General features: G+C 57.7%; 1 protein-coding gene across 3 annotated transcripts in view; it reads right to left on the bottom strand.

Moving 5' to 3' along the window:
• The window catches only part of ARRB1 (arrestin beta 1), an 80,741-nt gene that overhangs the window by 17,789 nt on the left and 50,473 nt on the right, over positions 1-12,479 (bottom strand). For 2 of the 3 annotated variants that reach the window (XM_058545596.1, XM_058545595.1), the window contains exons 2-8: positions 11,875-11,905; positions 9,944-10,004; positions 6,591-6,635; positions 5,609-5,805; positions 4,015-4,074; positions 3,080-3,147; positions 780-915 (exon numbers count right to left, since the gene is read on the bottom strand). In XM_058545596.1, coding sequence (XP_058401579.1) covers positions 780-915; positions 3,080-3,147; positions 4,015-4,074; positions 5,609-5,805; positions 6,591-6,635; positions 9,944-10,004; positions 11,875-11,905 — 598 coding nt within the window. The remainder of the gene's footprint in view (positions 1-779; positions 916-3,079; positions 3,148-4,014; positions 4,075-5,608; positions 5,806-6,590; positions 6,636-9,943; positions 10,005-11,874; positions 11,906-12,479) is intronic. The other variant, XM_058545597.1, reaches the window with a different exon arrangement.

Here is a 12,479-nt window from a genome sequence, read left to right as displayed (position 1 = left end):
AGGTAAGGGGGAGGGAGAAGAGGCTCCACCCGCATCTCCTGGGCTCCCCAGACCTCGGCCCCTCTGACACCGGCCCCAAGTTCATCAGCCACTTCCCACCCATGCTCAGCCACCGGGCATGTTAGACTTTAGTTCCTTTGTGGGACCTTGAGAGATAACTGAATTAGAAGGTGATATTCCTGGGCTCTAGTCCTAGCTTGGCCACCAGAAATAGTGATAACAATAACAATAACCACAATAGCGAGGATGAGGGCAGTGTGACCTTGAACAGGTTATCTAAGTCTTAGTTTCCCCATCTGCACAACGGAGGGGTTAGACTAGGTGAGGTATCAAGTCCCTGCCGGCTCTGGCTGCCTAGAAATTTAGACACAGGAGGGTCTGGAAGCAGGAGGAAGGTGGGGAAGGGCTGCCCCCCTCACTGAGGGACCCAACTCTGAATCCTCACTGAGGGGCCTCAACTTGCGTCTCGCTCCAAGCACTTGCCTTCAGCTGCCCCGGAGAGGGAGACAGGTGCCCACACTTCGAGGAGGGGCCAGCCTGAAGATGGGGGTGGTGGCAGAAAGCCCCCGTGCCTTCCTGCAGCAGGGTTTGCTGTCTTAGAGCTCAGGTCTGGCAGGGTTAGAGCAGGGGGTTCGCACCCCCTCTGCCAAGCCGGTTGGTCCTTGGGCCAGGGGCAGAAGCTCCTACCCGAGGGGTCCCAGGGGCCATGAGAGAGCTGGGGTCAGAGGTCCCAGCTCTGTAGAGCAGCTTCCACCCCCCACCAAGTCTGAGCCTCTTACCTCCTTATCCAGGGAGGCCTCGAGGTGCAAGGGCTTGTCCGACATGAGGAACTGCCTGGTGGTCTCCGCTGTGGGTTGGGGGCCAGGCCTCTCTGGGGCATACTGAACCTTCCTGATGACCAGGCGCACAGAATTCCTAATGGAGATGGGCAGAGCGGAAGATGACCAGAGTCACTTGCCTCCATCCCCTTTCCGTGCAACTCTCACATCTCTCCTGCTCAAGAAACTGCCATGGCTCCCCATGGCCTTAGAATCCAGTCTAAACTGCAGAGGCTGCCAGAGGGGCCTTGTCACCATCTGGCACCACTCCATCCTCCCCATTCTGTCCCCAGCCACCCCACTTCCTCACTGTCATGCTTGATGGCCTATCTAGTCTTATCTGAAGCTTCGCTTGCACTGCGCCCCTCACCTATTACACCCTCTTCCCACTTCTGCCCTCATTTGCTTCCTTCTTCAAGGCCCAGCTAAATACCTCCTCTTCCGGGAAACCCGCCTGGATCCACCCACTCTGATCCTCTCCTGCTCTGAACCCCCACAACATCAGAGGCTGAACCACTCCGTGGCAGCGCTTCCCGTGGGTCTGTGTGTTGGTGCCCAGCAGGACGGTAAGAAAGGGACTATGTCTACACTTCCTGCATCCCTTATGTCACCCAGTAGAGTAAGCTCCTTAAGAACAGAAATTTCTATCTAAATGGTTCATTGCTGTATTCTCAGCATCTTGATCTGCCTGCCATATACTAAATGCCTGTTAAATATCTGTTAAATAAAGATATGCAGAGGGGGACAGGGGCGTCATGAAGAAATGGGGGCTCGGAGAGGGGACGGGTTCCGTGGAGGGGTGCAGATTCAGTCAGGCGGTTGCAGGCCAGTGAAGAGGATAAAGACTCAGTGAGAGGACGGAGGCCCAGAGATGAGATGGGCTCAATGAAGGTGACAGGGGCTCGCTCAGGAGGACACAAGAACAGGAGGCCGTGGTGAGGGGAGGGGACTCAGTGAGCAGTCTCTGTGGCATGCTGGGCATGCTGGCGCCCCCATTTCTCAGACAAGCCACGTCCATTCCCTGGAACCGGAGAGTCAGGGTTAAAGTCCTGGCCCTCCCCTCACTAACTATATGACCCTGAATAAATGAACCTCTGTGCCTCAGTTTCCTCATCTATAAAATGGTAAGAGCATTTCACATAATAGCTCTCTTACGGCTGCTGTCAGGCGTAAATGAGTTCACACATATCCATCACTCAGAGCAGCGTCTGGCACCTAATGAGCCCTTGATGAATGATAGTTGCTATATCATTATTAGTAGTAACTCTGGTGGGGACTTAAATGTCCCACTGGTGGGGTGAGGGTGGTGGCTGTTAATAGTGCCTCCTCTTCCCTGCTCTGGCCAGGCCTCTCCCACAACCCACAAGCCCCTTCCTTTCCCCTGGTCTCAGGTCTTAAGAAGAAAAGGGCGACAGAGAGGCAAGAGAGAAGGGTCCTATCTCCCTATACACGAGGCGCCCAGGCTGGAGATGGAGATGCCTGCAATACATCACATAGCCACCAGGTGGCAAACACAGCCCACTCCCTCAGCGCTTGCAAGGCCTCAGCCAGCCTCCTGCAGGAACCGTCCCTCCGGAGGCAGGGCAGGACCTGACCCCAGGAGGAGCAGGCATGAGAGCGGAGCTGGGCAGCCCACCCCAGAAGGCAGGGCCAGCTGATTCCGGCTGCCAGCCTGGGTTTTCTGTCTGCCCAGGGCTGTGCCTCTTCAGGAGAATGCTTCCCCTCTCTGAGACACGCACTGACCTCCTTCTCCCTCTCCCCGGGGTGGGTTCACTTTCCCCACTTCCCTCCCTGTCTTAGAAGCCTCCATCGACACCCTCCCCCACCCACCTCCTGCTGAGGCCTGCCTCCCAGGAGGACTGGGGAATGGGGGTCCAGGCTAGCCAGGAATCATCTTGCTCACTGGTTAAAACATTATGAATTTCGATTTTTTTTCCAAAACAAAATAAAAAGACATGCAGTCTGGAGGGGATAAGACTAGAGGCAGGGAGATGAAGGAAGCAGGTATGGTGGTGCAAAGAAAAAATGCTGAGGCCTGAGTCAGGGCAATTGAGCCACCTCCCCCAGGAAGCCCTCCATGACCCGCCAGCCTTCCAGAGTGCCCTTCTCAGAGCTCCCAAGGCTGGAATATGCTGCCCCTCCTCGCACACTTCCAGGTATTGTTAGTTATCTCTTCTTCGGACTTTGCACAGCCCGTGTCCCTCCCTCTGCCAGCATGCAGCCCACACCCAGGCCGGGAGCTGAAGCTGCGCCCTTCTCACCGCTTGTGGATCTTCTCCTCCAGGTTCTCTGCACAGAAGGCTTTGACTTCATAGTCCACGCCACAGGCCTATAGGGAAGGGGTCGCTGATCACAGGCCCTTGGAGAGGGCAGGGGCCCGAGAGCACGGCCAGCCCACCCTCTCATTTTACAAACGAGGATGCTGGATGGAGACACCAAGCTCCCGCAGCCCCAGCACCCCTGCGTCTGACCCGGAAGCCCTGTGCTCAGCCCCAGCGCTATGCTGCCTCCCTCTGTGGCTGCCTCCCCCATCTGACCTTCACACCACTGCTCCCCGGCTCCCCCAACACAGGACGTCCCCAAACCCCCTAACTGGGCTCCACCCCCCAGACTCCTGCCTTGTGTGGGTGGCCCTCCTCATCAAGGCAGCTGCCCGGAAATAACAGCAGGCGCCTCGGCAGCCCTGTTCTGGGAGCACCTCCTGGGTGCAGACCTTGCCCTGGTGTGTTGCTTCAGCGTCTCACTCGACCGTCTCAACAACAGGAGGCACGTCCTATTGTCCCCATTTCACAGATGAGGAAACTGGGGCTCAGAGATCTGGGGCCTGTGACACCAGTGGTGTCACTTCCCTCTGAGCCTCAGTTTCCCCACCCATGAAATGGCAATGATTGCACCGCCATATGAGGTTGTGAGGCCCAGTGGTGGTCCAGAGAACACTTTGGTCCTGGTGCAGCCAACACTGAGGCCAGGGAGAGTGACACAGGAGAGCCTCTGAGCACAGAACCGAATGTGGGGCTGGGGAGACCTGATCTGCTGCCCTGTCTGAAGAGACTGCTTATCTGAGGCAGGATAGGCCTGGCCTAGACACAAAGAGGCTTCCACGGGGAGGGCTCCAGCACCACCCAGAGAGAAAGCCAGGGGCCTGGAGACACAAGTGTCCCGCACCCAGAGAGATGCTCCCTTGGGGGTGACCCACCTTCCCGGTATCTTCAGGCCCTGGCTGCAGCGTCACAGAGCATGGGAGGTTTGGAGGGATCTGTTAGGAGGACAGACAGAATGAGCCACTGTCATGTTCACCACTGACCTCCCCGTGTCTCCCCCGACCCGCCACCTCCACACACATTCACCAGACCAGGGGCCCCCGAGGACAGGCTACGTCTCCTCCATCAGACCATGCCAAGCCATGGCCCACGCTGGGCCAGAGGCCCCTCCAGTAAAGACAAGGATTTGAGGGTTTTCTTTATGTAAAGATTTAGCCCGGCCCAGTTCTCAGAACCACAGTTGAAAAATGTCCTTCCATGCTGTCTAGTGTGGTAGGCAGAATAACAGCCTCCCAAAGATGTCCACGTCCTAATCCCCAACACCTGCCAACTGTTACCTTACAGGGCAAAAGGGACTTTACAGGCGTGATTAAGGATCTTGAGTGGGGGGATTATGCTGGATGGGCCCGACGTAATCACGGGAAGCAGGAAGTAGACGAGTCAGTGTCAGAGTGAGGGGAGGGGAGAGAGGCTCCGCTGGCCACGCTGGCTTTGAAGATGGGGGTAGGCTACGTGCCAAGGCCTGTGAGTGGTCTCTAGAAGGTGGAAAAGGCAAGGAAACAGATTATCTCCTAGAGTTTCTAGAAGGAATGCAGTCCTGCCAAGGCCTTCATTTTAGTCCAGTGAGACCCATTTTTGACGTCTGACCTCCAGAAGTTTAAGATAATCAATTTGTGTTTTAATTGGCAGGTTTCATTACTCCCAGGTTCGTGGTGGTTTGTTACAGCAGCCACAGGAAACCAACACATCCACAGTGGAGAGGATGACTCGGCTCCTCTCCTTCTCTAACCCTCGCCAAAAGCAAGAGGATTTCACTGAACCAAAGTCTGAAAACAGGAAACTTTGTGTGTGTGTGTGAGGAAGATTGGCCCCGAGCTAACATCTGTTACCAATCGGCCTCTTTTTGCCGAGGAAGATTGTCCCTAAGCTAACATCTGTGCCCATCTTCCCCTACTTTATATGTGAGACGCCACCACAGCATGGCTTGATGAGTGGTGTATAGGTCCGCGCCTGGGATCTGAACCTGCGAACCCTGGACCACCAAAGCGGAGTGTGCAAACTTAACCACTACGCCACCGGGCCGGCCCCATGACAGGAAATTTTTAAATCCAGAATCTTGGAGTCTGGGGATGGAAAGGTGGCAGCACAGGGACATCACTCCTTGCTGTCCCCAGTTTGTGGGCTGGGCCGGGGCCATGAACATGGTCTGAGGGAGGAGACAGCCTTGCAGTGACCCCGAGGGGGAGGAAGGCTTCCTTCTTTCTCTGCAGCCCCCCCACCCCCTTTCTCCCACCAATGACCTGGACTCAGGAGGGGTCGAGTAGCCCAGACGTAAGGGTGACACCCCGGCAGTGGCCAGAGAAGAGACACTTACCAGGCAGCCTAAGGGACAGTGCCCCCGGTCCCAGCATGCCCTGGGAAACGGGGTGACGGGGAGCTGCTGCCCCAGCTGCCCCCATGTGCCCGCCCAGAGGGCCTCCTAGAGGTAGCGCGTCTGGAATGGGGCCCCCGGGGCTGGCGGTCCCTGACCTCAAAGGTGAAGGGGTAGGCGTGCTCGCCCAGCTTCTTGATGAGGCGCTCCTGCAGCCGCGTCAGAGGCTTCTTGTCCTCGGGGGACGGCGGGAAGGACTGCACGTTGGCCACAAACAGGTCCTTGCGAAAGGTCAGGCCCAGGACATCCAGGTCCTCACGGCCATAGCGGAAGGCGCAGGTCAGTGTCACATAGACTGTGGGAGCAGGGGGCACTGAGGGGTGCCTGGGAGGGCAGCAGATGAGCCCCCCCAGAGCGCCAGCTGCAGCCCTGGGTCGGCCCAACTGGAGGCCACAGGTCTGTCCCAAAGCTCCCGGGGGGAGGGTGGCACTGCCCTTGGGATGGTGGGCTTGGGTACCTGGAGGAGCCACCCACACCTGGTCCCTGGGAGGAGGGGACAGCTGACTGCTGGGTCAGTTCAGTTCTTCTCCACCCCCAGCCAGCCCAGGGGACGTGCAGAGGGAGGGGCACAGGAGATGCTCTGACAGGGTTGGTGGGGCTGGAGTAGGCGGGCAGGACAGGGGTGGGGCCTGGGGAAGGAGTAAGGTTGGAAAGAGCAGAGGGAGGGGGAACAAGCGCTGGGTGGTGTCCGGAAGGCCTGGGGTCTCCCAGCCCAACCCCCGCTCCTGTCTTCCTGCTGACCTTGGACCATCCCTCCACCTCCCTGGGAACCAACTTTCTCTTCTGTAAAATGAGACCCTAACTCCTGCCTGTTCGCATCCCCAGCCTTGGGACAGTCGTGATATACTGATGTGAAAGTGCTCACTCAGGGCATTGAAAATGTTCTCCCAGGCCGGAGGAGGCGAGGGCCCCTGCTCTGATGTTCGTTGGCACTGTCAAGGGAAGAACTGGTAGGAATGGGCAGGGAGAGGCAATAAGATTAGCCGACGTCCTGCCTGGGAGTCAGGGAGGCCCTGGGCTGGAGGTTGGTGAGGGAAGAGGAGGCCCCTTGACTAGCTGCGGGTGGGTCCCCAGTCTCACCTCTCCTCTCCTTGAGATACTCAGGATCCACCAGGACCACACCATCTGGAGAAGGACAGAGAGTGAACAGACCTTCCCGACTTGACCTCTCAAACTCCTGAGCCCCAAACACCAAGCCAAACCCAAACCCAACCATCTGTCCAAACACATCATGAGAGAAAGGAGAAGGCCAGCACCCAGGGGATGTTACCGCCCTTCCCCACCATCTCCCCCAGGCTGGCCTTACAGACCCAGCTGGTGACTTTGGGAAGGTTCCTTAACTTCTCTGTTTTTTCCTCTATTAGTAAGAATAATAACATGGATCCAAAACCCCTATGATCAGGTATACTTTGGAATTTAGAAGTTTTTTTGTGGTTTTTTTTTTTTTTTTTTTTTTGGTGAGGAAGATCAGCCCTGAGCTAACATCCGTTGTCAATCCTCCTCTTTTTTGCTGAGGAAGATTGGCCCTGGGCTAACCTCTGTGCCCATCTTCCTCCACTTTATATGGGACGCCGTCACAGCACGGCTTGACAAGCGGTGCGTCGGTGCGCGCCCGGGATTCAAACCCGCGAGCCCCAGCCGCCGCAGCGGAGCGCGCGCACTTAACCGCTGCGCCACCGGGCCCTGGAATTTAGAAGTTTTGAATTGTAGAAAGGCCATATGGTACATCTTCCTTATATTCTGTGACACCCTCTGCAGGATCAAACCCATTCATACCTCGGCAGGGAAATGTGAATATTCTCACTAAGAGGCTAAATGAGGCATAAAGAGCCTCCTGTTGGTTCAGGTCAGGTTTTGCTACTAAATGAATTCTGCATCAAACTTAGGCACAATTTTAGGCTTTCAGAGCCTGCTGGATTTGGGATTTGCAGATCAGGGGTTGTGACCCTGTAGTTCCTCCCTCATAGGGCTCCTGTGAGGACTCAATGAGTTAATGCGTGTAGCGTTAGATGGTGCCTGGCACATGTGACACCATGGAGGACGTCCCAATGCCTGGCCTTGGGAGTGCAGAGTCCAGCTGGACACAAACGACCCAGAACCCCAGGAGGCCAGAAACACTGACTCAGGGGTCACCCCCTTGCTGACATCCCCAGTCTAACCCACTGCCCCCTCACCCTACACTGCCCCCCACAGCCGACCCCTCAAGGAATCTCAGAGGCCACACCTGGAAGTGAGTTCCCAGAGGACACCTGGTCCTATCCCAGTCCTGGGCAGGTCCAAGGACAGCTGGTCAGGGGAGTGCCCACCTGTCCCCAGAGCCTGCCGTGCATCGTCCCTCCTTTTACTGTGGGCGTTTCCTCTGCGCCGGGGCACCAGGGCTCCGTGGAAAACTCGGTGGAAAGGGCATCCCAGAGGGGGTACTCCCCCCAACCAAGGGTGTCAGGCGGGGCTCCCTGGGGGAGGGAAGCTGGAGCCAGGTCTTAAAGGGCAAGTAAGGGTCGTCAATTAGACGACCAAGGGACAGCGCTAGGCAGGCAGTGGGAGGAGCAGGGCTCCGCGGCTTGCGAGAGCAGACCCCAGAGCCAGTGGAGGAAGGGGGGCCAGGCCTGACCTTAAATGTCATCTGTGAGGCCGAGGGGCTTGGACTTGCCCCTGAGTTTGAAGGGGAACCACGGGGGATAGTTAAGCATCCGGAAGACATAATCCTCTCAGTGTCGTGATGGAAAAGTATTTCTCATGTGGGTCATTCGGTTAGGTCCGGACAGTGCCCCAGCGCTCTCCGGGATCCCCAGGGCCTGGCACGCAGCAGGTGCTCAGTGAACCCCTGCTGCACAGCTCTCAGGGTGCCGCTGTGTGCTGGGGAGCCAGCTCCTCCCGCTCCTGCCCTCCCCCGGCCTCTGTGCCACCCTGCTGCTGTCCCTAATAGGCCAGGTGGACAGCCGTGGCCTCAGCCGGCCCACTGGAAGTTGCACCATGAAGCAGGCCACAGGCGAACACCGGGATGCTTCCTCACTGCCTCCAAGGGGCCCGCTCAGGGGGGAGATGCAAACGGCAGCAGGGACAGTGAGCTCGGAGGACAGCGAACAGAGTCCCCAGGCAGGGCAGGAGGAAAAGTGGGGTGGTCCTGCTCTGGGCAGGAAGGGAGCGGCCTGGCGGGGAGCTGACCTCTCCGCAGCCTCCCGGCCCTGCTCACATCCCACCCACACGGGGACTCAGGGACCCCCCAGGTCTCCTGCCCCAACTTCACAAAGGTCTTCCTCCCGGCGAGCTGAAACCTGCCGCTGTGCTCTCGGCTCCCGCTTAGGTTCTGGAACAGCACGTCACTCCTGCCCTCCCGGCCCCAGGACAGCCCCCAGGGATGTGATGACAGAGGCCACATTCTCTCTGACTTCCCCCAGGCAACACATTCCAGCTTCTTCACCTGGACTTGGCCTCAGGCAGTTTCCAGTGCCCATCCTCCCCACCGGCCACCTTCTCTGTTCATGTCCCTCTTTAAAAAACCATTTAACCTCTCTGGGTCTCACCGTCCCCACATGTAAAATAGGGATAACTCTGGGCCTCTCTCCTCCAACAGAAGAGGCAAAGGATTGAGGCTCTTCTAATGAGAGCTATGGTTCTCAGAATCCTAACCAGGGGTGATCGTGCGCCCCAAGGGGCACAATCTAAAAACATGTTTGATTGTCATATTGGGATGGGGGCACTCCTGGTGTCTACTGGGCAGAGGCCAGGGGTGCTGTTAAACATCCTATAATGCACAGGACAGCCCCCACCAGCAAAGAACTATCAACCCAAAGTGTCAAGAGTGCTGAGGCTCAGAAACCCTGAACTAGACTAAGACCTTGGAATGTGCCTTCAGCTGCAGCCCAGCCTCCGGCAAGACCCCCATATCGGTGAGGACAGCCTCCATTTCACAAGCCCCAAGGTTTTCATTCCATCTCCCACCCTTTGCCATCTGGAGGCAGCAGAACAAAGGTGGAGCCAGGCTGCCCGGGTTTGAATCCAGGCTCCTCGACCTACTAGCTTTGTGACCCAGAGCAAGTCAGTCAACCTCTCTGGGCCTCCTTCTCCTCATCTGTGAAGCAGAGACAATAATAGTAGCTATCCCCAGTGCCTGGCACCTCATCAGCCTCACAGTAAGCGGTGGCTGCTGTCGTCATCCTTATCCTCCTCATTCCCATCAGGACGCCTTCCCTGCTTCTCACCTCACCCCTCCACACAATTTCCTCTCACGTGGCCCTCTGTCGAAGGGGAAAGCAGCTGCTCGGTAAACGTTTGCTGACTGAAGCAGGAAGCCACTCACACCCCCTTCTTGGCACCCGGCTCCTCCAGAGACCTGAGGGCTGCTACTGGGAGTTTCAACACACCCGTCTCTGGAAGGGTCCTGGCCAGCCCCGTCTCCCCCCTCGCTTTCCTCCCTGGCCTCAGGGACTCACCCACAGGGTCCACGAGGTCGATGTGGTCCACAAAGTCCCGCTTTCCCAAATAGACGGTGAGCTGGGGAGGAGACGCACAGGGACGTTAGCAGCTGTGGGCCTGGAGGACACCTCCCTGAAAAGCTGCAGGCCCCTGCCCTGGAGGACACCCTGGGAGCTGCCCCTGAAACCCCTAGACCCATCCTTAACCCTGATCGAAATCCTAACTGGACTTGGACCTGAGCTCCAGCCCTAATACTAAGAATAACAAACCTTACACAGTTTTGAAAGCACCTGTTCATCCCAAACCCCTATGAAGAAGTTACTGTTCCCATTTTACAGATGAAGACACTGAGGCCCGGAGAGAGCTTCACATCGAGCACCACTGAGGGTGGAGCAGCAGCAGCAAAGAAGCCCGCTGAGCGGGAGCACTGGGCACATCTCTGAGAAACCCAGAGCGGGGCCAGGGGTGCCGAGAGTTGCGGGTGCTCTGAACACTGAGCTCTGTCTCTCCGTTGCTCCTCGTCCCTGTGCAGCTGGCAGGGACCCACTCAGAGCAGGACTTGTTTTCCAAGGCAGTGAGGAACTGGGAGCCGGTGCCCCACTTAAGAGCCGGCATTCAGGGAAGAACTCCTGAGCCAGAATCCAGAGTCATCCAAGATGCTTCCTGCTCCTCCACAATCCCTAAATCCCGATGAGTCTCCCGCCATCATATTTCTCAATCCACTCCCCCCCGACAACCACTCTCGCCTGGACTATACACCAGCAGCCCCCCACCCGCCATGGTCAGCTGTCTGCAGCCTCATGCACTCTGGGCCATTCTCCCCTCCTTAGCCAGACTGGTCATCCTAAAATGCAAATCTAATGATGCTACTCTGGTCTGAAAAACCTTTAATGGTTCCTCAGTGCCCAGAGGTAAGATGACAAATGGGTTTCATTCCAAATGCCAATTCTGATCAATTGGTAGGGGCTGCCTGGGGCTGTGGGCTGAGAAGGAATCTAGGATGGATCTTGGCTCAGCAGGAAAGCGTGAACTGTGACAGGTGACGTCTGCAGTGGGCACAGAAGGGAGACGTGGCAGCACACGTGGCGCTATCTGCCAGCCCAGGCCAGGAGTCCACGCACCTAAGCCCAGCCCCGAGACTCCCCAGGACCCAGCCCTGCAACCTCCCCGCTCAGCTCCGGCTCCCTCTGCCTCCCTGTTGGCACTCAGATGCAACTGCTGTGATCCCCACACTCCTTACGATTTATGTGCATGTCTAGAACGAGGCTTTCACCCCACCTTGCCTGGAAATGCATCCCTCCTAGGGGAGGCCACCCCTGACCACCCAGGCTGGGTCCCGCAGCCCCAGGCATCCCTTTATCTCACACCTGCCCCTTTACATTGAAATGATCAGTTTCTGTGTCGGCCTCCTGCCTCCGGCTGTGAGTGGCACAGGCTGTGCCTTATCTGTCTCGGTACAGCCTACCCCAGTCCCCACGGGCTCGGCCCGACCTGACATGGAATGATGATGTTGGTATATCTATCTGCTAAACTGAAAGGAAGCGGGATGGAGCCTGGGGCCTGTGGGAAGAAGGCAGGCAGGACAGGCCCTGGGAGCTGCCCCGATAACAGGCGCCCCCGGGGGCCAGTAAAGGCTGCAGGGGCATCTCCCACCAGGGAATCAGGCCCCCTGAGGCCCCTGGCACTTACTCTAATTATTGCCCTCACACTGAAGTCTCTCTATGACAGGCCCCATCTCCTCACACCAGAGCAAGGACTCCTTAAAGTCCAAGGGAGTCGTACTGCCCCCTCAGACAGAAAGCTTCCTGAGGGCCCCTCCCCTGTGGTTGAGAGCTGGGGCTCCCCTGCAGACAGGGCTGTGCAGGGTCCCGCAAGGTCAGGAGAGATGCCCAAGACAGGACGAGTCTGGGGTCAGGGAGGAGCCGGGGGGCTGTTGATGGAGACTCACCTTTCCATTGGGGCTCGCCTTCTTGAACACCCTGCAGAGAGAAAGAGGGAAGGCCAGGGTTAGCACATCTCGCCCAGGGGAAGGCTCCTGCGGGCCATCCCTCTGCAGGACCCAGGACAAGGGGCCCAGAGTGACTTTCAGGCACCAACCAAGCGTTGAGAGCAGCAACAGTGCCGGCATAATCAGATCTCACCATCTTCGCCGCTGCCCCCACCCAAGCCGCACTGTCGCCATTATAGGTCTCCTGGGCTCCGGCCACGGCCCCTCAGTCTGTTCTTCCCAGCAGGTGGAGAGAGGCTGTCAGGATGTCAGTCGTACTCCGCCACCCAAACTCCTCCTGGCTGGCGCAGGGAAAAGCCTGGAGTGCCTGTAAGGTCTGGAGGTTGCCTTGCCTCCTTTCCCTCCCGCATCACCTCCCGCTGTTCTCCCTCACTCCTCCAGCCACATGGCAGCTTGCTGGGGTTCCTCCAACACACCAGGTCGGTTCCTGCCTCAGGGCCTTTGCTTGAGCAGTCCCTCCCCAACAGCTCTGCTTGCCAGCCCCCCCCACCCTTACATGATGAGGCCTCGCCCTGTGCCTACTCCCCACTCCCACTCCTGCCCTC

The sequence above is a fragment of the Diceros bicornis genome, chromosome 7, assembly GCF_020826845.1.
Source record: "Diceros bicornis minor isolate mBicDic1 chromosome 7, mDicBic1.mat.cur, whole genome shotgun sequence".
In the NCBI taxonomy this organism is placed as follows: Eukaryota; Metazoa; Chordata; class Mammalia; order Perissodactyla; family Rhinocerotidae; genus Diceros; species Diceros bicornis.
The sequence above is the reverse complement of the archived record's forward strand: the minus strand, read 5'-3'. Positions and strand labels throughout refer to the sequence as shown.